The 23,391-nt window shown below is 40.6% G+C and overlaps 1 protein-coding gene, 1 long non-coding RNA gene and 2 other non-coding genes across 6 annotated transcripts; 1 reads left to right on the top strand and 3 right to left on the bottom strand.

Moving 5' to 3' along the window:
* Window positions 1-3,892: 3,892 nt before the first annotated feature.
* TRNAA-AGC (transfer RNA alanine (anticodon AGC)) lies at window positions 3,893-3,965 on the bottom strand. The gene has a single exon. It is a non-coding gene; the product is annotated as a tRNA-Ala (tRNA).
* A 562-nt stretch (window positions 3,966-4,527) lies between these two features.
* TRNAA-AGC (transfer RNA alanine (anticodon AGC)) lies at window positions 4,528-4,600 on the bottom strand. Its single transcript has one exon. It is a non-coding gene; the product is annotated as a tRNA-Ala (tRNA).
* A 611-nt stretch (window positions 4,601-5,211) lies between these two features.
* LOC110144457 (uncharacterized) lies at window positions 5,212-10,729 on the bottom strand. The gene is made up of 3 exons (XR_002315898.2): window positions 10,667-10,729; window positions 8,131-8,278; window positions 5,212-8,000 (listed from the first exon to the last, which is right to left on the bottom strand). It is a non-coding gene; the product is annotated as an uncharacterized lncRNA (long non-coding RNA).
* Window positions 10,730-10,838: 109 nt separating this feature from the next.
* ZNF322 (zinc finger protein 322) lies at window positions 10,839-23,099 on the top strand. Of its 3 annotated transcripts, none has more exons than XM_020904439.2 (3): window positions 10,839-11,012; window positions 11,944-12,032; window positions 18,733-23,099. In XM_020904439.2, the coding sequence occupies exon 3, from the start codon at window positions 18,915-18,917 to the stop codon at window positions 20,121-20,123; it is 1,209 nt and encodes a 402-aa protein (XP_020760098.1). In that variant the 5' UTR covers window positions 10,839-11,012; window positions 11,944-12,032; window positions 18,733-18,914; the 3' UTR covers window positions 20,124-23,099. The 3 variants fall into 3 exon arrangements, with proteins under 3 accessions (XP_020760098.1, XP_020760099.1, XP_070312380.1); XM_020904440.2 differs by having other exon boundaries at window positions 10,839-11,156; XM_070456279.1 differs by lacking the exons at window positions 10,839-11,012; window positions 11,944-12,032 and adding an exon at window positions 12,515-12,699.
* The last annotated feature ends 292 nt before the right edge of the window (window positions 23,100-23,391 follow it).

Raw genomic sequence — 23,391 nt, 5'->3', positions numbered from 1 at the left:
TTTGTTGAGGTTTTCATTGTGCTCATCCACTCGCCCAAGTTTGGTGACCATTTTTACGACCCATTGCTTTAAACTCTTTATCAAGTAAATTACTTATCTCCATCTTACTATTACAACCCTCCACCCCCAGAGGTTTTATCTTGTTTTCTCCTATAGAACATATTCCCTGTTTCCTTATTTTATTCCTCTGTGTTTTTTCTGTGTTCTAGGTAAAACAGAGCTTTCCAAATCTTCAAGGAGTGGCCTCACATAGGAAATGAACCTTATCTTCAACCTTGCCCTAGCTCTTTTTTCCCCACATGTAGGCATTTATTTCATTGAATATTCTTACGGTTGTGTGAAGTGGCAGGTTCGAATTCTGTATGGTTTACTTTTGCTGTTTTGGCTTGAGCTTTAGATGTCATACCTAAAGGCCATGTCATTCTTTGGCCTCTTTAGCTTCCTCAGCCCTGGCAGTTGGGGTTCATAGTTGAGGAACCGGCTCCAGGGGGGACTGGCCATAATCCTGCGTCTCTTTCTCTTGGTGATCCTGGTAATGTGCTCTCTCAAAACGACAGAAAGTCTCTGCCAGTGAACTGCCAGATTGTTCAGGGAACCCACTGGACCCAACTTGGTAGACTACCTTCCAAACTTGAGGTAGACTAGGTTCCTACCTGGCTTCCCTGGTGGCTAAAGCAAGGAACCTGCCTGCCAATGCAGAAGACACAGATTCAGTCTCTGGGTCGAGAAGATCTTCTGTATAAGGAAATGGCTACTCACTGTAGTATTTTTGCCTGGGAAATCCCATGGACATAGGAGCCTGGTGGGCTATCGTCCATGGGGTCACAAAGGAGTTGGACAACACTTTGTGTCTAAACAACAACAAGGGTCCTACCAGACTGGACATGCTTTATCTATTGTTTCAGTAGAATGGAGGGGCGATGAGAAAGGCAGTCTCCTGTGCAGTCTTTTAGTCCCTGTTTGGTCAGATAAGAATGGGCCTTCTGCCTGAAACACATCCTGACCAAGTGATAAACAGCCCACATAGCCTATGTCGGGCTTATAGCCCTATGTGGGAATCTATTTCCCTGTTTCATAGTTAATATGTATTCTTTTGTTAGGCTTACGTGTTCATCAATGACCCTCAGGCCTGCTTACAGCTTCCAGCATTTCAGACTCCCCAGGGATGGGGTTGTGGCCATACTGTGGCATGAGAGGGGTGTGCATAGCTATTGTGGGGACCTGCTAGACATCGGGAGCTGACAGACATACTAAAGCTGACCTTTCTCTGTCTCTTCTCTATGGAAGTAAAGTTTTATTCTATCCTGTGCTTGACTGTGCTGTTGTGTTTTCCTTGGTGACTCTGAAACCAGGGTGCAGTGAGCAGACTGGACTTCTATTTCTGGTGATTGGCAATAATGATGATCTTTGTTTCCCTCCAAGCAGTCAGAGTCCTCCCCTGACATCAGTGATCAGTACTATCAACCTGTGAATTTATTACCTTAATGGCAAAAAGGACTTTGTGGATGTGATCAAGGTTACAACCTTGAGATAAGGAAATACACTGGTAAGCCCAATATAATCCTATGAGTCCTTAAGAGTAGAGACGGTTTCCAGCTATAGTCTTACTTATGTAATGACGTAAGACTTAGAGAAATGTGACATGTGAAGAAAATGGTCCTTCATTACAGGCTTTAGAGATGGAGGAAGAAGTCTATGAGCCAAAAGCTGTAGGAAGCAAATTCTTCAGAAAGGAACACAGCAGTGTCAACACCTTGATTTTAAACCAGTGTGCCCTGAATTAGACTTCTGAACTACAGAACTGAAAAACAATAAATTTGTATTTTAATCCACTAGTTCAGTTCAGTTTAGTCGTTCAGTTGTGTCCAACTCTTTGCAACCCCACGGACTGCAGCATGCCAGGCTTCCCTGTCCATCACCAATTCCCGGAGCTTGCTCAAACTCATGTCCATCAAGTCAGTGATGCCATCCAACCATCTCATCCTCTGTCATCCCCTTCTCCTCCCACCTTCAACCTTTCCCAGAATCATGGTCTTTTCCAATGAGTCAGTTCCTCACATTAGGTGGCCAAAGTATTGGAGTTTCAGCTTCAGCGTCAGTCCTTCCAATGAATATTCAGGACTGATTTCCTTTAGGATTGACTGGTTGGATCTCCTTGCTGTCCAAGGGACTCTCAAGAGTCTTCTCCAACACCAAAGTTCAAAAGCATCAATTCTTCGGCACTCAGCTTTCTTTATAGTCAATCTCTCACATCCATACATGACTACTGGAAAAACCATAGCTTTGCTAGATGGACCTTTGTTGGCAAAGTATGTGGTAACTTGTTTATTGTTGTCATTTAGTCACTAAGTCATGTCCATTTCTTTTGTGACCCCATGGACTGTAGCCCACCAGGCTCCTCTGTCTATGGGATTTTTCAGGCAAGAACACTGGAGTGGGTTGCCATTTCCTTTTCCAGGGGATCTTCTGCCCCCAGGGATCAAACCCCTGTCTCCTGCACTGGCAGGTGAATTCTTCAGCCCAGTGGCTTTGTTACAGGGACCATAAAGAACTGATTCACACCTCTTTCAGGGAATACAAAGGAGTCTACAGTCATATCTGTCTTGAAACTGCCATTTCTTTCATTCAAAGCAACTTCGGGGTATGATGACCTTTACAAGTACAGCCTCCCAGTTAGTGTCTGATATATATTAACTGAGGGGCTTCCCAGCTGTCTCCATGGTAAATAATCCACCTACCAATGCAGGAGACGTGGTTTTGATCCCTGGGTGTGGAAGATCCCTTGGAGAATGGAATGATTACCCACTCCAGTATTCTTGCCTGGAGAATCCCATGGAGAGAGAAGCCTGGCAGGACACAGACCATGGCGTCGCAAAGAGTAAAACACAACTGAAGTGACTTAGCCCACATGTACGCTCACACTTATGCCTAACTGAATGAGTAAATTGAAACTGTATCTCAGTTGTGTACCTAGATTATTGAGTAGGCTAATGTTGAGCTAATATGTAATTGTCCTCCAAAAGAAGAGCCATATATTAATTTACAAAACAATCTATTGAGCCACAAATTATTAATACTTCTGTACTATGTTTTACTTGATTTTTCTGTTTTCTCTTATCCTCACTTCCAAAGTTTCTTCTATATTTATTTTGAAGGCTTCTCTTGTCTTAAACACATCAACAAACATCAACGAGAGCACAAAAGCTTTTCATTAACCTAAAGATATTATTCCTCAGCCTGCAGAAGGAATAGTGGACAGTGAACTGGAAGAAACTTGGCTTCCTGGATATTTTGTGGAACAAAGCAATCCTAACAGCCATAGACTGCTATCTCTTTTTGTCAAGTCTCTTCTGATCCCTTTAGACAAAATAACCCACTTCCTTCAACATTCTTATGGAACTTTGTACAGATATTTTTTCTAGCTCATATCCTATTGAGTTAAATTTTTCATCAGTCCTAAAGGAAATCAGTCCTGAATATTCATTGGAAGGACTGACGCTGAAGCTGAAGCTCCAATACTTTGGACATCTGATGCGAAGAGCTGATGCATTAGAAAAGACCCTGATGCTGGGAAAGATTGAAGGCAGGAGAAGGGGATGACAGAGGATGAGTCGGTTGGACAACATCACCAACTCAATGGACATGAGTTTGAGTAAGCTCTGGGACTTGGTGATGGATGGGGAAACCTGGAGTACTGCAGTCCATGGGGTCACAAAGAGTCGGACACAACTGAGTGACTGAACTGAGTAGATACACATACCAAAAGGGCAGTAGAATCAGTCTTATCCTTGCCGCGAGGAGAGTGCAATGTGTGTCTACTTTTTTATTTCTTTGTATACGTTGCAAGATTTGTGGTTGTCAGCTGGAGATCCTTAGTTGAAGGAGCCAAAACTGGAGAATGTGGGCATCGATCCCACTACCTCTCACATGCTAAGCGAGCGCTCTACCACTTGAGCTAATTCCCCACCTTCATGCCTGTGTATTTTCCTCTAGCTTTTCAGAGTACCATCGCCACTTTAGTTACTCTTCTGAGCAGCCTGAACTTCAGAAAATTTCAAGGTCCTTAAGCAGATCAAACCAGTCCATCCTAAAGGAAACCAGTCCTGAATATTCGTTGGAAGGACTGATGCTGAAGCTGAATCTCCAATACTTTGGCCACCTAATGTGAGGAACTGACTCGTTGGAAAAGACCCTGATGCTGGGAAAGATTGAAGGTGGGAGGAGAGGGGGATGACAGAGGATGAGATGGTTGGATGGCATCACCGACTCGATGGACATGAGTTTGAGTAAGCTCTGGGAGTTGGTGGTGGATGGAGAAGCCTGGAGTGCTGCAGTCCATGGGGTCACAAAGAGTCGGACCCAACTGAGTGACTGAACTGAGTAGATACACATACCAAAAGGGCAGTAGAATCAGTCTTATCCTTGCCGCAAGGAGAGTGCAATGTGTGTCTACTTTACTTATTTCTTTGTATACGTTGCAAGATTTGTGGTTGTCAGCTGGAGATCCTTAGTTGAAGGAGCCAAAACTGGAGAATGTGGGCATCGATCCCACTACCTCTCACATGCTAAGCGAGCGCTCTACCACTTGAGCTAATTCCCCACTTCCATGCTTGTGTTTTTTCCTCTAGCTTTTCAGAGTACCATCCCCACTTTAGTTACTCTTCTGAGCAGCCTGAACTTCAGAAAATTTCAAGGTCCTTAAGCAGATCAAACCAGTCAGTCCTAAAGGAAACCAGTCCTGAATATTTGTTGGAAGGACTGATGCTGAAGCTGAAGCTCCAATACTTTGGCCATCTGATATGAAGAACGGACTCCTTGGAAAAGTCACTGATGCTGGGAAAGATTGAAGATGGGAGGAGAAGGGGATGAGAGAGGATGAGATGGCTAGATGGCATCACAACTTGATGGACATGAGTTTGAGCAAGCTCCAGGAGTTGGTGATGGACAGGGAAGACTGGTGTGCTGCAGTCCACGAGGTCGCAAAGAGTTGGACACGACTGAGTGACTGAACTGACTGTCTCATGCACAGGGATAGCAAAGCAAAATCCATCCTGACTGACTGACAGACAGTGGGTATTGTAAGACACCTGAGCTTAAATTTTTCTAAAGTGGAAAAGAAAAGTCACCACTGACTGGTGTTAGTACCATGAATGTGGGGGAGGAAATTAGTAATTTGTCTCACAGATTTTTCATGAACTAAGCAAATATCTATTTCATTTTCAACTATGATTTATTAATGATAGGAACCAATTTTTTTTAAAAAAAATTCCTATTTCCAGTGCCCAAATAGACCATAGGGTAGACTGCAAACTGAATACATTTTAATGATAAATGAGACACCCAAATGAATTTTACAACTCTGAGAAGCCATTCTGCGGCATTTGTTCATTCTCCTCTTGTTTGGTTATTCTTCAGTGGAAAAAGCTGAGATACCCTAGGAAATCAGGAGGTGAAGAACAGCAATGCTATCCTATTGACATTGTTGAAGCATAAACATGGTGATTTATTTTCTAAAAATACATTAGTTCAGTCAGTCAGTCAATCAGTTCAGTTGCTCAGTCATGTCCAGCTCTTTGCGACCCCATTGACTGCAGCACACCGGGCTTCCCTGTCCATCACCAACTCCCGGAGCTTGCTCAAACTCATGTCCATCAAGTCAGTGATGCCATCCAACCATCTCATCCCCTGTTGTCCCCTTCCCCTCTTGCCTTCAATCTTTCCCAGCATCAGGGTCTTTTCCAATGTGTCAGTTCTTCATATCAGGTGGCCAAAGTATTGGAGCTTCAACTTCAGCATCAGTCCTTCCAATGAATATTCAGGACTGATTTCCTTTAGGATTGATTGGTTGGATCTCCTTGCTGTCCAAGGGACTCTCAAGAGTCTTCTCCAACACCAAAGTTCAAAAGCATCAATTCTTCGGCACTCAGCTTTCTTTATAGTCAAATTCTCACATCCATACATGACTACTGGAAAAACCATAGTTTTCACTAGACAGACCTTTGTTAGCAAAGTAATGTCTCTGCTTTTTAATATGCTAAGTTGGTCATAACTTTTCTTCCAAGGAGCAAGCATCTTTTAATTTCGTGGCTGCACTCACCATCTGCAGTGATTTTTGGAGCCCCCAAAACAAAGTCTCTCACTATTTCCACTGTTTCCCCATCTGTTTGCCATGAAGTGATGGGACCGGATGCCATGATCTTAGTTTTCTGAATGTTGACTTTTAAGCCAACTTTCACTCTCCTCTTTCACTTTCATCAAGAGGCTTTTTACTTCTTCACTTTCTGCCATAAGGGTGGTGTCATCTGCATATCTGAGATTATTGATATTTCTCCTGGCACTGTTGATTCCAGATTGGGCTTCGTCTGGTCCAACATTTCTCATGATGTACTCTGTATATAAGTTAAATAAGCAGGGTGACAATATACAGCCTTGAGGTACTCTTTTTCTTATTTGGAACCAATCTGTTGTTCCACGTCCAGTTCTCACTGTTGCTTCTTGACCTGTAAACAGATTTCTCAGAAGGCAGATCAGGTTCAGTTCAGTCGCTCAGTCGTGTCCAACTCTTTGCGACCCCATGAATCGCAGCACGCCAGGTCTCCCTGTCCATCACAAACTCCCAGAGTTTACTCAAACCCATGCCCATTGAGTCAGTGATGCCATCCAGCCATCTCATCCTCTGTCGTCCCCTTCTCCTCCTGCCCTCAATCCCTCCCAGCATCAGGTTACTGGTTTTTAATTTGGATTTAATCATTTCTGAACAAGACCAAAGCAATACAGATACATTTCTCTGCTTTGATCTTTGATACCTTCTGTTCAAGGCTAATTTCTCTTTGTACTGCAGTCGCCAGCCTCTCCTGTCTCCTAAGTGGCCTCTCTACATCAAATACCCCTTTCCTGGATCCTCAACCTCTCTACTGACTTTTTTCCTTAACAACATATTAAAATCTCCTGCACTCTGCAGCCTCAGGCCCTGCCCAATGTTTAAGTCCTGTGTTCTTTGCTAGAGATGATCTTTGTTCATCTTCATAGCGAAGCTTCTGAAAGATGCTTCAGAAGATGATGATACTGCCTATATTCCCTACTTCCCTTTCCACCACACTCCACAGAAGCTGCCCATACTAAAGACGAAAACCTCTATTTTCCTAAACTCCACAGAGCCGTTTTAGAGAGACAGAATAGAGTAGTGGTAACAAGCACAGACTTAGAAGCCAGATCCCCCAGAATTTAAATCCCCATTCTGCTTCTTATCAACTGCATGATTTTGCCCAAGTTTTGTACCTCATCTTCCTCATTTATAACAGGGGCTAATTGTGAGGACTTAAACACTTAGGGTTGTTGGATAATTAAGTGAACTAATACTATAAAGTGCTTAAAACAGCACTTAGAAGATAGTAATTATCATGTAAACCTTATCCAATAATCTTTGATGCTATCTCATCCAGTATCTTTCATAATATTTGACATTGTTCCTCAACAACCTTTTAATTGAAATTTTCCCTTGATTGTCATGACCTATTTTTGTTCATTTTCCTAATTTGCTGGCTGCTCCTTCTTTATCTTGGTTTCCAGGCTTCCTATTTTGCCACTCTCTGTATTTAAAACTAAAACAAAATCATACTTTTAAAGATTTTAAGTTTGGGAATAACTGAACTATTCTATGAATGGGTTCCCATTTCCTACAAGATAAAATTCATGAATCGAAATCACATTAGAAAATCTCTGACCTATTTCCCATCCTCCATTCCAGCCCCATCTTCAACTCCTTCCTTCTAATCTTCAAGCTTCACCTCAAGTCCCACGTTGTAGAGTCATTTCTGACCCTTTCTCAAATAAGTGCGCTTCTCCCTGTTCCCACACTACTTTATATAACTTCTACCTTTATCACACCATGTGACACCTGGTGCTGTGAAGCCTCAGAGGAATGGAACTGAGTCTTTCCCACTTTTAAATTCCTAACATTCAGCCTGCTGTCTGGTGAATTGGAAGTGTTCCATAAACATCTGTTGAGTAAATGAAACAATGAATAAAATGAGCACCTTTGTATCTTTAAAGAAAAAGCTACAGAGTTCAAGTCAACACTCATTGAGACCTTTCTATACACAATGCAGAGATCAGAATTCAATATCTTACCACAACACAGTCACTACTATTGATGTAGCCATATACACAATCCTGGCAAGCACAGGCTCTGGTATGACTGTTCATAATTCAGCTTCACTAGTTACTAAGTGTGTGATCCTGGACAAGTTACTCAATATCTTCCTGCACCAGTTTCGTCCTAAAAGAAAAACAATAACAAACATCTTATGGAATTTTTGTTACAAGTTAAAGAGATAATAGGAGGTACTGGTGGCTCAGTGGTAAAGAATCTGCCTACAATGCAAGCAACATGGGTTCCATCCCTGGGTGCAGCAAGATCCCCTGGAGAAGTAAATGGCAACCCACTCCAGTATTCTTGCCTGGGAAATTCCATGGACAGAGGAGCCTGGCGGGCCACAGTCCATGGGGATAGCAAGAGAGTTGGACGTGATTTAGTGACTCAACACAATAATGAGATAATACATGTAAAATGAGAACAATGTCTGGAATATATCACATACTCTGAAGTTATTAAAAATGATTTCAAATATTAAAAAGCTCTGTATAGAATATTTGGGCCTTACTTAGAAATTTTCATTATAAACAAACATAAAACTAAGCTGCAGCTCCTCTGGGGAAGAATTCCAGAATTAGGAACATAATTAGTTTACCTTGAATGTATGGGTGTTACGGTATGTTTGAGCCCTCTCAGTGTCTCTGGAGGGTATGAGGTTTGATTCTAAACACAATTTCGCCCCTCCTACTGTCTTGCTGTGGCTTCTCATTTGCCCTTGGCCTCCTCAAAGTGGCTCTAGCAACAAATGGCCAACATCAGTTGGAGCATCGAAAAAGCAAGAGTTCCAGAAAAACATCTACTTCTGCTTTATTGACTATGCCAAAGTCTTTGTGTAGATCACAACAAACTGTGGAAAATTCTTAAAGAGATGGAAATACCAGACCACCTGACCCGCCTCCTGAGAAATCTGTATGAAGGTCAAGAAGCAACAGTGAGAACTGGACGTGGAACAACAGACTGGTTCCAAATAAGAAAAAGAGTATCTCAAGGCTGTATATTGTCACCCTGCTTATTTAACTTATATACAGAGTACATCATGAGAAATGCTGGACGGAATGGAGCCCAAGCTGGAATCAACAGTGCCAGGAGAAATATCAATAATCTCAGATATGCAGATGACACCACCCTTATGGCAGAAAGTGAAGAACTAAAGAGCTTCTTGATGAGGGTAAAAGAGGAGAGTGAAAAAGTTGGCTTAAAAGTCAACATTCAGAAAACTAAGATCATGGCATCTGGTCCCATCACTTCATTGTAAATAGATGGGAAATCAGTGCAAACAGTGTTCATTTTGGGGGGCTCCAAAATCATTGCAGATGGTGAGTGCAGCCACGAAATAAAAAGATGCTTGCTCCTTGGAAGAAAAGTCATGACCAACCTAGACAGCATATTAAAAAGCAGAGACATTACTTTGCAAACAAAGGTCCGTATAGTCAAAACTATGGTTTTGCCAGGAGTCATGTATGGATGTGAAAGCTGGACTATAAGAAAGCTGAGCACCAAAGAATTGATGCTCTTGAACTGTGGTGTGGGAGTAAATTCATGAGCTTCCCTTGGACATCAACGAGGTCCAATCAGTCCATCCTAAAGGAAATCAGTCCTGGGTGTTCATTGGAAGGACTGATGCTGAAGCTGAAGTCCAATACTTTGGCCACCTGATGTGAAGAACTGACTCACTGGAAAAGACCCTGATGCTGGAAAAGACTGAAGGCTGGAGGAGAAGGGGCTGACAAAGGATGAGATGGTTGAATGGCATCACTGACTCAGTGGATATAGTTTGAGTAAACTCCCGGAGTTGGTGAGGGACAGAGAAGCCTGGCATGCTGCAGTCCATGGGGTTGCAAAGAGTGGGACACAACTGAGAGACTGAACTGAACTGAAGAGTGTTAAGACCCTGATGATGCTCTCACCACTCCCTAATCTCAGTATTGTGCTCCCAATTCAAGTCTTTGGTCACATCATCCAGGCTTTCGTTCTCTATATTCCCAGTACTCATCCTTCCCCTTTGATGTCTGAGGGCTTTTAGGAAACTTTTTTTCATTGAACAACAAAGCAGGGGGAGATATAGCTATAGATACATTGACTTCAATCTGAAAGAAAACTCATTTCTGCTCCAACCCAAACATGTGATTACTTAAATTGATTCCAGCCCTGGAGCACAATCATAAAGGACTGGGAAACCTCCTACAATCACAGCAGTTCTACCCTCCTCTGCAGTTTACTGTACCCACACAAAGCCAACACTACCCCCTCTTTAAAGCATTTCATCCGTCTCTCTGGCCACATCTTAGGTGACGGAACGCTTCCACTGTGTTTTGGAAGCCTCAATTTCTTTCAGATCCTTCCCGGGTGTTTTCCCCAGGGTCGGAGGCATCCATCTCTTGTGACGCTACTCTGGCCTACAGTTCTCTTTCAACAGTCTTGAGGAAAGAGAACAGAAGTCGGAGACTGTAATATAAACAGGGTTGCTTCTTAGACAAGCTGGCAGTGGGGTCCTCTAGTTACCCCGCATACCTCCGCAGAGTCAGAAAGCACTCTTAAGCAGAGTCCTCTTCAGCTCCGCCCCGAAACACCACCACGGGCCCTGGAGCGCAGGCGCCCCAGGGCCCCGCCCCCCATTTCAAAGGCTCGGTCCCTATTGGCCCAGAGGCCGGAGATGGAGCGCCCTGGTCTCGGAACCGGGGAGATCATGTGATTCTCGGGGGCGGGGCTGCGCCGGCCGCTTCCCAGCCAGGCTGAAAGAGCTCGGGAAGCTAGCTGGCCTTGTTGGCCCTTAAATCGCATACTGAATGACCTGGCCCCAGCTACCCTCGCCGAGCCGCGCAAAGAAGGCTGCTCCTGGCTCTCGTCGGCCTCCCAGGTTTGTTTTCTTTCTTTTCCCTAAGGTGGGCCCTTAGGTTCACCGTCCGGAGCCTGCGGCCGCCGGGAAAACCAAACCCCGAGTGTCCGGAGAGTAACCGGAAGTGCCCTCCCAGGCGGAGGGGCGGCGCCGGCTGCAGCCGGGGTAAGCGAGGCCCGGGGGGCTTGGGAGGGGCATGGCCTGCGAGGCCCAGGGATGTGTGGAGGGGTTCGGCGGGACTGGAGACCTCTCGGCCTCTGCCTGGTAGGAGCAGCCTCTGTTCCTCGCTACGGTGCAGGGTCTGGAGACCTCCCTGAGGGCGGACTGAAAGGCGGTCAATGAAAAGTTGAAAGAAGGAGAAGCATGGTACTATCGTTCCTGGAAATAATAATAGTAAACACTGCCGGGCACTTTTCTAAGCGATCTGTATCTTTCACGCTGGGGGGAAAAAAAACAAGGACGTTGAATGGAGTTCTCCACCCACCACCCATCCCCATCTTTAAGGCAGAGATCGGTCGTGTTTCATCCAGTCTGTATGCAGAAGAATCTGGTTTAATCATCCCATAATTATTATTGGAAACCGGCATTATATACAACTTTGTGTCGTAGGCACTTAACAACTGCATCTGGAGGTTTATAGTGGTAGAAGAATGGGTCATTGACCTCAGAAGTTGAGATAATACACTTAGCAGAGGCGAAAAATTGAAACAAGTGAAATAGGATTCAGGGCTTTATTATGAAGTTAGTCATTACCCAGAAAGACTCTTCAATAGTTTGTCTAGAGCTCTCTGGGAGAAAACAATGTGAGGAGAGGTGGGAAGAGATAAGTTATGATTGAAAGATACTGACCAGACTGGGAAGTAAAGGGAACCAATTTTTAGATGTCCAGCGCCAGAAAAATTAAAAATGTCACAAAAATTTTAAATTTCTACATTTTTTACTTTTCCTCCAGGAGAGGGAAGAATTGAGTATTGTTAATAACTATGGACTGGAGACCTTTTGGAGCCAAAAGGAAGACAGTCTTGAGTCTTTCTTGTTATGGTAAGTAGCATAGCAAACTGTGTTTCTATATAAATGGTGGAGTTTTAGGGGACAAGTGAGGGAAACTGGAGGAGAACCAGAAGGAATGGGAGAAGATACTTGGAAAGAAGATACATGACCCTTTCTTAGCTCCTGAGGTAACCCTGCCTACCAATGTTAGTGTATTTTCTACTCCTTTCCAACATGTTTATTCACCATAGGCTTTTAATTATTCCTTCATGATTGATTTGCAGCCCCCAAATGACAATATAGTCAATGCAGGCCCTGGAGTCAGAAGATGGATATTTACATCCTGGCTCTGCTATTTACTAGCTGTGAGTTCTTAGTTATTTAACTGCCCTGAGCATCATTTTTCTACCTGTAAGATACAAACATTGCTCTTAATACCTATTTTACAATCTTGGAAAGATTAAATGAGATAATCCATGTAATCATTGAAAAATAGATGAGATAATCCCTAGCCTGGGGCCTGATACAGTAAGCATTAATAGATAGTGCTTTATTGACTTTAATCTGCTTGTGCCATACATCCTTTAAATGTAAGGATGACCTTGGTCTTTGAAGTTCTACACTCAGCCTGTCTGCTTGGACTTTTACTGCCAGCCTGCCTGTTCTGTGCACTCCAATCCTAGCCATGAAGTGAGAACCAGTCTTTTCCTAGGATGAGGTAAGAGAAACCTGATAGCAAAGGGTACTCTGAAGCTGAGACTTAAAGGATATATTTTGGTTTGCCATTTGGAACAGCTGGGGCTGTTAGCCTAGCCTAGATTGCTACTGAGGCTTAGAGGATGATGATGACTCTTTTTTGGTTCTGATATTTGTTCATATTTTTCATTCATTCAACAGACATATTCTAGACACTAGGAATATTGCAGTGAACAAAAGACTTCAGTCCTAACCATAATGAAAGTTATATTCTAATAGGAGAAAGAAAGAAATGAACAGATATAAAATACCACAAAGTTGGATGATAAGTGCTATGGAGAGAAATAGCTAATTTAGTTAAAGTTGCCAAGATGTGCCTCTTTTTGAGGAAATAATTTTCAGTCAGAGACTTGAGTCAAATAAAGGAGCAAACTCCTTGGGTGAAAAGCATTTTGAGTAGATGGAGCAAGTGTAAAGATTCTGATGTGTTATGGGAGGCAGAAAAACTACATTAGGTGGTGTAGTGAGAACCTTAGGTTTCATTGTTAGTGTGGTAGAAACAGTTACAGTATTTTTCACTAGGGAAGTATCATGATTTACTTTAAATTTTGACAGCCAGACTGTATATTATTTTCTAGGTGCTGACATCCATCTGAAAGACTCAAATGTGAATAAGAAAATGGTTTCCTTATTTTAATTTTCTTTCCTTGGTACCCTACAAATTATTGGCTATTTAGGGCAAATATGACACCCTGAACTGATAAAATTAGGGAATGTTATAATTCATTTACCAGGCTATGACCATGCTCAGAATTGTATGTTTATACTCTAACTCTATTGACCTTAACAGCAGTACACGTTTTAATAAGATAGAACTCCTGGAAGACCACTGTCTTATAGTAGCTGTTTGCATGACTCCAGAGCTTTACTTAGCTGTGATTTTGAAGTCCTCCTTTTCCTTCTAACATTTCTCCATAAATGTTTTTTTTCCTAGTTTTTGCATAATCCTCATATTAATCATTAACTGATTGAGTTATTTCATTATTTAGTTAATTATTTTAATGCATTTTGAACAAGGCTTTGCATAAGAGACTGGCACAGAGGATGACCTCAAGAAATGTTAGGGTTTTTGTGACCCTGAAGATGGTATTAAGAAAATAATAGAACCTGCCATTTACTGAGCATCTGTTAATTGAGCACCCAGGTCCTGAGCCAGGTCCTTTATTGACAGTATTCTAGTTCTCCTGGCAACTCCTTAAGACATGTAATAGTATCTTCCTTATTTTGTCAAAAGGGAAGTAAAAGCTGAAGGAAGTAACTTACCCAAATTCTCATAGCTACAGAAGAACATAGTGGGAATTCGAACCAAAATCTGATTCCGGGGTTTGAACATTCAACTTCAGCTAGCATAGTATACCAACTCTCAGCTCCCATGTTTTTAAAACACAAGATAAGATACATTTAAATTTTGAAATAATTTCATATTTACAAAAAGTTGTAAAATAATATAAGAATGCTCATACACCCTTCACCCACACTCCCTAAATGTTAACATTTTACTGTATTTGTTTTATGAGTCTGTCTACTTACTTCTCTGTACATACATGTACCTTTGTGTACATTTTTTTCCTGACCCTTTTGAGAGTAAGTTACAGACATAATGCCTCATCTCAAATGATGAGAGAATTAAGTCCTAAAGTCCTAAGACATGCTAAGCCCTAAAATCCTAAGAGAATTAAATCCTAAAGTCATAGGTATTAATGAATTAACTTCTCTCCCATGTAGTGCTATTAGCTAAATGCATTTTTGGGAGAATTAAAAAAATAGTTACTCAAATCATTTTCCATAGGACTTCATTCCTTCACAGAATGCTAGTTGAAAAAGTCTGTCCTAAATACTTAATTTTTTATTCCCTAAAAACAAGTCTATTCTCTTTTATTATCTTTACAGTTATCAAAGTTAGGAAATTAACTTTCATGTAATACTATTATCTGATCTCAAGACGTTAGAGTTTAGCCAGTTATTCCACTAATGTCATTTTAGGAAAAGAAAAACAAGTTATTTTTGTTGTCCAAGATCCAGTCCACCACCACCCATTTCATTTAATTGTCGTGTCTTTATTGTGGAACATATCCTCAGATTTTGTCTTCCATAACTTTGACTTTTTTTTTTAAGTTTAAGCCATTTATTTGGCAGAATTTCCTTTAATTTGGCTTTGTCTAGTGTTTCCTCCTGATGAGATTCAAGTTACAATGTTTAATGTTCTGTTCCTCTCTTTGTGTCATATTAGGAGACAAGTTTATATCTTGTTATTGATGATGTTAACTGATCATTAGTTAAGATGGCATCTTCCAGGTTTCTGTGAAATTATTTTTTTTGTGTCTTTGTAATTATTAAATGTCTAGTGGGGAAATATATTCTGACTGTGTAAATATCCTGATTTTCATAAAACTTTTCATCCACTGTATTTTTGCCTGAAACAATTATTGCTCTTCTTTTGATTAGACATGTGATGTTTTTAATTCCATCATTTCTTCTACATTTAGTTATTGGTTTCTTTAATAAAGGAAAAACTTTCCCTTCTCCCTTACTATTATTTATTCACTTTTTAAATGAGTATGGATTCATCGATTCTTACTGAATTACTTACTACTGTCTGTATTTATTTTGATGTTGTTTGTCCCAGATTTATGTAGTGGCAGCCCCTTCAGTGAGGCTTCTGGTCCTCTTAGCATATTATCACCACTTTTTGAGCACGCACTTGTTTTCTGGAACAACAAGATGTTTCAGGTTCATTGTGTGCTTTCTAAACCCTGAGATTAGCCATTTCTCCAGTGAGCCCTGGTTCCTTTCAGTGGGAAATGATATTTAGAAACCAAAATCTGAGTGCTTGGTATGCTCGTTACTATTGGGATTTCAATGTTTCTGTGATCTCTCAGCAGACATTAGGAGACCAAAAAAAAAAAAAAAAAAAAATACTTTAACATTTCTATTTTTTCTGTGTATACTTCAAAACCTTGACTTCCTACTAATACTTCTAATTCCAGTTAAACACTGTAGATAGAGAGTTCATTCTAGCCTTTCTCTTTTCTGTTTCTGACTCCCTCATCTGACAGTGAGACTTCTGGTTGCCTTTATATTTACTTATTTTGTCATTCCTGGTCTATGCATTAAGTAGTGAACCTTTACCAACATGGGGGAAAACTCCTACTAATTACAGTTCAGTAATTGTTTATAGTTCTTTTTATCTTTAGTTTGAGTTTATATAATGCTAATACTGTATTAGAGAATTTTTTGAGTTATTTTCCCCCTCCTGGGTGGTTTTATTATTAATTTGAAATTCAGACTTCTTTGTTTTTATTTGAATTCTATTTTATTTTCTCCCCTAGCTTTTCTGTTTATTTATTTATTGAATATGTGAAATATAACAGTTTAAAAAGTTAAAATGTGTGTTTTACAAAAACATACTAAAGAAGAGTATGACTCTCTTTCCTTCACCTTTTGGTACCAGTTTCACTTTCCTGTCCTTTTGATCCCATTTCCATCTGCCTTATAATAACCAAACTCATTAGTTCTATCTTTTCTAAGTTTCTTTTTGACCAAATGAATAGATCCATGTGTAGTTTTTTAAATTTCTACTTCATTCTTATGAAAATGTAGCATACTTTTTTACACCAGTGCTTTCTAAAATTTATAGTTTATCCTGAAAACTGCTCCACATCAGTTCAGAAAAGTTACCTTCATCCTGTTTCACAGCTGCAGAGTACCTCATTATATGTGAACATACCTGCTCTGTGCCAGACACTGTCACAGGTGCTAGAGAAACAGCAACAAATGAAATGAACTAAAATCTTTGTCCTTTAAGGGGCTTACGTTCTATGGAGAAAAATAAGACGTGAAACGAGAGGAAGGATGTTACATGTGTGGGTCATCTGGGATGGAGATGTGTCATAATTTAAAATAGGATGGTCAGTTATGGCGTTACTGAGAATATGACAATTTATCAAAGATAAGAATTAAAGACAATGAACAGATTGATTTCTTTTGAGGAATTTTGCTGTAAATAGAAAGAAGTGAGAGTAGCTTAAGGATGAAGTGGTTGAGAGAAGTTTCTTTTTGGTGCTGTTGTTTTAGGAGAGGGATTCTTTTGAGAAATTTTGCTGTAAAGAGAAAGAAGTGAGAATAGCATGAGGATGAAGTGGTTGAGAGAAGTTTCTTTTTGGTGCTGTTTTAGGAGAGGGAACGGCTAGTTTGCTGATTAGTATGACTCAGTGGAGAAGAACAAATTGGTATTGCAGAAGAGAGGATAGAATTGCAGGAGTGATGTCCTTGTGGTGAAAAGGGGGTAGAATCCAGTACCCCGACCAACAGATTGTCCTTAGATTGAGCAGGGGCAGTTTGTCATCCATGGTAGCAGAAGGAAAGATGGAGTGCATGACCACACTTGCAAGAGGTTGGTTGTTGTGGTGGAAGCATGTGCAAGTGTTTTTTATGTTACTGTTTTTTGCCTTCCTTTGATTTTCTCAGTAAAATAGAAAGCACAGTCATCAGTTTTTATTCCTTAGGTGACAGAGGAGGGGGTTTGAATATATGAGAAGGTCAAACATGAAATGATCATTGAAAAGAGTAAGTGTGAAGGATATGGAAAATGGGGTTTCTTCCCCTGTTTCTCATGTTTCTTCTTTAGTATATTATTGGCAGTTGATAAATACAATAGTTTATTACATTTATCTTCTTCTCCCTTGAATTGGCCCATTGTTCTTCCTTAGTGTTAGTCTGTATTTCTGTATTTCCTGTTGGGCTTGAACCTTTAACTTATCTAGTGGTGTAGCGTACAGAAGATAGGGCCTGAGTAGAAAGACCTCAGGCTTCTCAGGTGGCTCAGTGATAAAGAATCCGCCTCCCAATGCAGAAGACAAGGGTTCAGTCCCTGGGTCAGGAAGAGCCCCTGGAGAAGCAAATAGCAACCCACTCCAATATTCTTGCCTGAGAAATTGCATGGACAGAGGAGCCTGGTGGGCTACAATCCATGGGGTTGCAAAAGAGTTGGACACGACTTAGCGACTAAAAGACAACAACAGAAAGACCTCAATGTCTCTCTTCTTTCTGTCTCTCCTTTTTAATCTCCCAGTCATTTGAAGATGTGATTGTCTGTCTTACTGCGGAGGAGGAGTAGAGTGGTTGGACTCTGAGCACAGGGCCCTTTTCAATAATGTTATAAAGGAGAATTATATAATTGTGATCTTTCTGTGTGTAAGGACTTCTTTAAGATGCTCAATCTTTGGGTATTTCAGTACATGTACATCCCTCTAAAAACAAGAAAACCTGTCCCATATCCCTTCACTGTACAAAGAAAAGCCTGGCATTAAAGACAGGTTTGAAGCCCAGGCTTTTAGCTACAGTCATTTTTCTTTTTGAGCAAGGTTTGTGCTCTTATGATCATATCAAAGCAGAATCTTAGATCCCTTTATCATAATAATAGTTATTATAAGAGCTAACACAGAATGCTTACCATGAAATACTGATTATTATTCAACTCAATGATGTGAGGTAACTCCCATCATTCATCCATTTTATAAATGAAAAAACTAGCTACAGAGTGATTAAGAAACTTGCCAGACATCACACAGCTAGGATGATAGTAAAAGAAACTTTTCTCTCTCTTTACACTGAAAATTCTAATAATCATTTACCATTTCCTTCCAAACATTCTGCAGAAAGGACTGCACAGGTATTCGTAGTCCCTTTTGGGTGGTTTTCCTCAAGAGAAGGCCTATTAATTAGTAGATGTCTTGATTACTCAGTTGAACCAAGGGAAGAGGAGGAATCCTGGTTTTGAGATCACTTGAATTGATAAAAGAAACAACTCTTCCTGGTACTTTCCATGTATGTGTTGCTGATTTGTTTTAGTTAGAGAAAAACTTACTGCTTTCAACCCCTGTAAAACGTAGAGCACTTGTGGAATTTGATGCAGAAATTCTCTTTTCTACAGCAATTTTAATTTGGAGCATTTTAGTTATGGAAATATAAATAATATTTTTTCTTTGTTTCACAGGATTGTAAATACCACATAAAGAATGAGTGCATGTGATGCTGGAAACTTGTAGAGAGCAACTACTCATGACTGAAAGGCCTAAAACAGATGTATCTTTTGAGTTCTTATCGAGAAAATGACTATGAAGAAAGTGATGGGTCAGGAAGACCAGTGGAAAACTCCTTAGGAGAGAGCCATAGAAAATGTACACTTCAGAAGAGAGAGATAATCAGAGAACTCAAAAAAGGAAAATATATCATGTATGCCCTCAGAAGGGTAAAAAGATTTTTATTCGTGTGCATGAGATTACTCAAATAGATGATCAGATATACCAGTGCCTTGAACGTGAGCAAAACTTTTGTGAAAACTTAGCTCTTATTATGTGTGAGAGAACCCACACTGGGGAGAAACCTTATAGATGTGATATGTGTGAGAAAACCTTCATCCAAAGCTCAGATCTTATTTCACATCAGAGGATCCACAGTTATGAGAAACCTTATAAATGTAGCAAATGTGAGAAGAGCTTTTGGCACCACTTAGCCCTTTCAGGACACCAGAGAACGCATGCAGGTAAAAAATTCTATACATGTGATATCTGTGGCAAGAATTTTGGTCAGAGCTCTGATCTGCTTGTCCACCAGCGAAGCCATACAGGCGAGAAACCATATCTGTGTAGTGAGTGTGATAAATGTTTCAGCCGAAGTACAAACCTCATAAGGCACCGAAGAACTCACACGGGTGAGAAACCATTTAAGTGTCTGGAGTGTGAAAAAGCTTTTAGTGGGAAATCCGATCTTATTAGCCACCAGAGAACTCATACTGGTGAAAGACCCTACAAATGTAATAAGTGTGAGAAAAGTTACCGACACCGGTCAGCCTTCATTGTTCATAAGAGAGTACATACTGGGGAGAAGCCCTATAAGTGTGGTGCCTGTGAGAAGTGCTTTGGCCAGAAATCAGACCTCATTGTCCACCAGAGAGTCCACACAGGTGAGAAGCCGTATAAATGCTTGGAATGTATGAGAAGCTTTACCCGGAGTGCCAACCTCATCAGGCACCAGGCAACTCACACTCACACTTTTAAATGCCTTGAATATGAGAAGAGCTTCAGCTGTAGTTCAGACCTTATTGTACATCAAAGAATTCACATGGAAGAGAAACCGCATCAGTGGTCTGCATGTGAGAGTGGCTTCCTCCTAGGCATGGACTTTGTTGCCCAACAGAAAATGAGAACTCAGACAGAGGAGCTGCATTATAAATACAGTGTCTGTGATAAAAGCTTTCACCAGAGCTCAGCCCTTTTTCAACATCAGACAATCCACATCGGTGAAAAACCATATATCTGTAATGTGGCTGAGAAAGATCTTGAGCTCAGCCCTCCCCATGTATCAGAAGCCTCACAGATGTCTTGACCAGACAAGAAGTTATTATACCATAAACAAACAAACAAAAAAAGATGTATTTACAATGTAAGAGAACTCATTTAAGATGGAGAACTCAAAGCAGATCTCAGATTTTCCTCAGAGCTCAGACTTTATTGGGGACCAGAAAATCTGCAGTTATAGGAACTTGAGAACTGGTTTGACCAGAGAGCTGTCTTTACAGAATGGTATCAATCCCTCCAGTGAGAAACCTTACAAATGCCCTGAGTTTTTTGAAAACCTTCAGTCCAAGCTCATGTCTGATCACCACAAGAGGATTTATACAGGTGGGAAACTTACAAGTTCTGTGAATGTGAGAAAGCTCTCTAGCAATGCTCACCTCTCCTCATTCCAAGAGAATTCAGATCAGAGGACGATATTTTTTTAATGCCCTGTGAAACAGTGCTTCAGACAGTATGCACGCCTCATTGGACATCAGAAAGCCCCACTGGAAAGAAACCCCAGCAGTTGTGAAAAAAGCCTCTTAACATAACTGTGACTTTATTACCTATCAGAGAAGCCATACAGGTGAAAATTTGTGTATTTGCCTTGAATGTGGCAAAAGCAGTAAGTGAAGAGCCTTCTTGGGTTTGCAGCCCCCCCTCCCCCAAAAGAAGAAAATCTGATGAAGGACCTTATGAATTCTCTGAATGAGAAAACTTCTGTCAGTGATCAGTTCTTGTACACCAGGGAACTTGTATAAGTGAAAGACCCTATAAGTAACCCTAAGTCTGGGGGAGAAAAAAAAATCCATGCAGGAAATCTCTACCTTATTGGGCCCCAAAGAAACTACTCTGGAGAGCATTTTGTAGACCTCTATAGAGGTCTAACTGTGAACTGTGTACATTTAACAGGTATGAGAAGAACTGTTCTCATAGTTAGTTGACCCCTGTAGTAGAGATGACTTTTAATGGAGTCGACATGCAAACAGTTTTGTTTAGATACCCAGGAACTTGTTCTGGGAAGAGCTAGGGCAGGTCAGAGTAGGCCTGATGGGTTACTCAGGTAAAGATGCTTTTCTTTTATCTGAACCACTGAATGATTGCTTTACTTTCAGTTTTTAAAATTTGGAACTCTAATAAAAGAAAGGACTGTAATTGAGATAGAAAGTGTGGCATGTGTTACTGTTGGGAAAAGAAGTACATTGACTTTGCCTCTGTTGATTTTCTAATTCTTGGGTAGAACGGGGACTAGTGTGTTGATAACAGCATGGGAACCTTCTGCTGGTTGTGAAAAGAACCAAACAGCTAGGGAGTAGTTATCCTAAATCAAAACACTCCCCAGAATTTCCCCTTTGGAGGACCAGCCTCGTAATAAGGCAGAATGCTCAGCATTTTACTTGGTGTGAATTGAGGCATGCCCTCAGTCCTCGCCCTAAAATATCTTTCAGGTTATTAATTGGTATTTGCAATTTCAGCTTTAGAGATTTGTTTGTTATCAACACAGAAGTGCAAATTCCAGGATGATCATTACGATTTTGCTTGTTGCCATATTTTTGTGACTTCATTTATCACGTTTCTTTCAATGGTAAGAGACAATCAGTCAATTCCTTGCAAAATGTTTAAGGGAAGGCTGACAGAAAGACTCAAGTCTGAGTCGGCACAGAGTAAAACACCTACTGATACATTATTAATGGAGAAACGACTGATTTTAAGAATCCTGACTGAAGAGCTGGTGTTTTTTTTTTCCCCCCACTCCAACATCCTGTTTATAGCAAATCCAAACCTCATGATATACCTTTCATTTATTTTGATTCTGCCAAGGAAATAGAATACTTTTTTACTTCTGGGGAAAGACAAGTCACCACAATATAAGGTGTACATTTGGCTTGTAGAGTAGAGTTCTAAATGCTAGAAGGGAAAAGGAGTTGGCAAATTCATCAGAGGTTTCAGGATAAGCACTTATCTCCAATTTAGTATAATTATGATTAATATTCTCCAGAAATACTCTAATCCAGGGATCTATAAATGCATGCTTGTGAGGGTTTTTTTTTTTCCCCCCTCCCTCAGGTTAAAAGACATTTAATATAAATACTTAAGAGTCCTCCAGTATTTGGGACTGTAAACTGGTGAATAAGTACTTGCAGTCCTCTGATTTATCTTAGCAGATCCTGAACCCTAGGCAGCATTGGTATTTGGACTCATGGGGGTGGCCAGCTGCTACACGGCCACCTTGAGAATGGCTCCAAGCTTTGATCTTAATGACAGGTTTGTGACCTGGATAACCTTAGGGTCAGAGGAATAACTCATAGTGATAAGGAATCTGACTCTAGGCTGTTTTTTCTTTCTTTTAGAAAACAGATCCTGGAAGTTTATTTGATCTGATGTGTTTTGGTAATTTTCATTAGCTCTTACACCATAAAAACTTGTTCAGTGTGATAAAACACACGAGATGTATTTGTTTCTCTTCGATGAAAATCATGCCTATCACTAGTATATGTTTGACAGTTGTAATTCTTAAAATAGTATTGGATGTATGGCTTGGTGGTGATAAAAATTAGTCCTTATCGCTACTTGTTAGTCATTAGAACTTGGAGAAGGGCACAGTTGTAACTTTGGTGGGGCAATGACCTGCCCCTTTCAACTAATCTTACTGGTAATTGTTTCTAGTCTTTAAGTAAATTAAGGATGGACCATCCCTCAGCCAAAACTTTGAGGGTATGAAATAGGTCTGAGGGCTTTTAACCATGGGGAAAAAGGGTGTTGGTATTACTCATATAGAATAACCTGAGGTTGGAGAGGACCACTTGGGAGCCTGTAACCAAAACTAGAAGGTAACTTCTGGAACGGAGGGAGGTTCTCTTGAGACAGTGCCAACCTAAATCTACCTCAGGTAAGTAGTTAGAGGAACTTTATCAAAAGATTTCAGACCAAACAAGACACTTGTATTCAGTCAGTGTATTCCTATACTTTTAATGTTTTTGTTTTCCCTTAATTCTTAAATAAAAACATTGTTCTGAAAACTCCATCTTTGCCTCCACTGTACTAAGAAAAAGCGTTTCCCCTACATTTGTGTTACCGTAAAGCAGATGTTCAGGAATCCTTACCGTGTGTACATATATTAAACCATCATCATGTATACTTTAAATACCTTACATTTTATTTGTCAGTTACACCTCAGTAAAGCCAGGGAAAAAGAATAAAGTGGATATTCATGTGACCTTTAGGCCTGCTGGTGATACTAGCCATTGGACCATCACTTGAATTCCAGGAATTTTTTAAAAATAGGATCCTGGGAATTTTTGATGTTAAGAAAGAGA

The sequence above is a fragment of the Odocoileus virginianus genome, chromosome 27 (genome assembly GCF_023699985.2).
Source record: "Odocoileus virginianus isolate 20LAN1187 ecotype Illinois chromosome 27, Ovbor_1.2, whole genome shotgun sequence".
NCBI lineage: Eukaryota > Metazoa > Chordata > Mammalia > Artiodactyla > Cervidae > Odocoileus > Odocoileus virginianus.
This window is presented reverse-complemented; position numbering and strand designations above follow the sequence as displayed.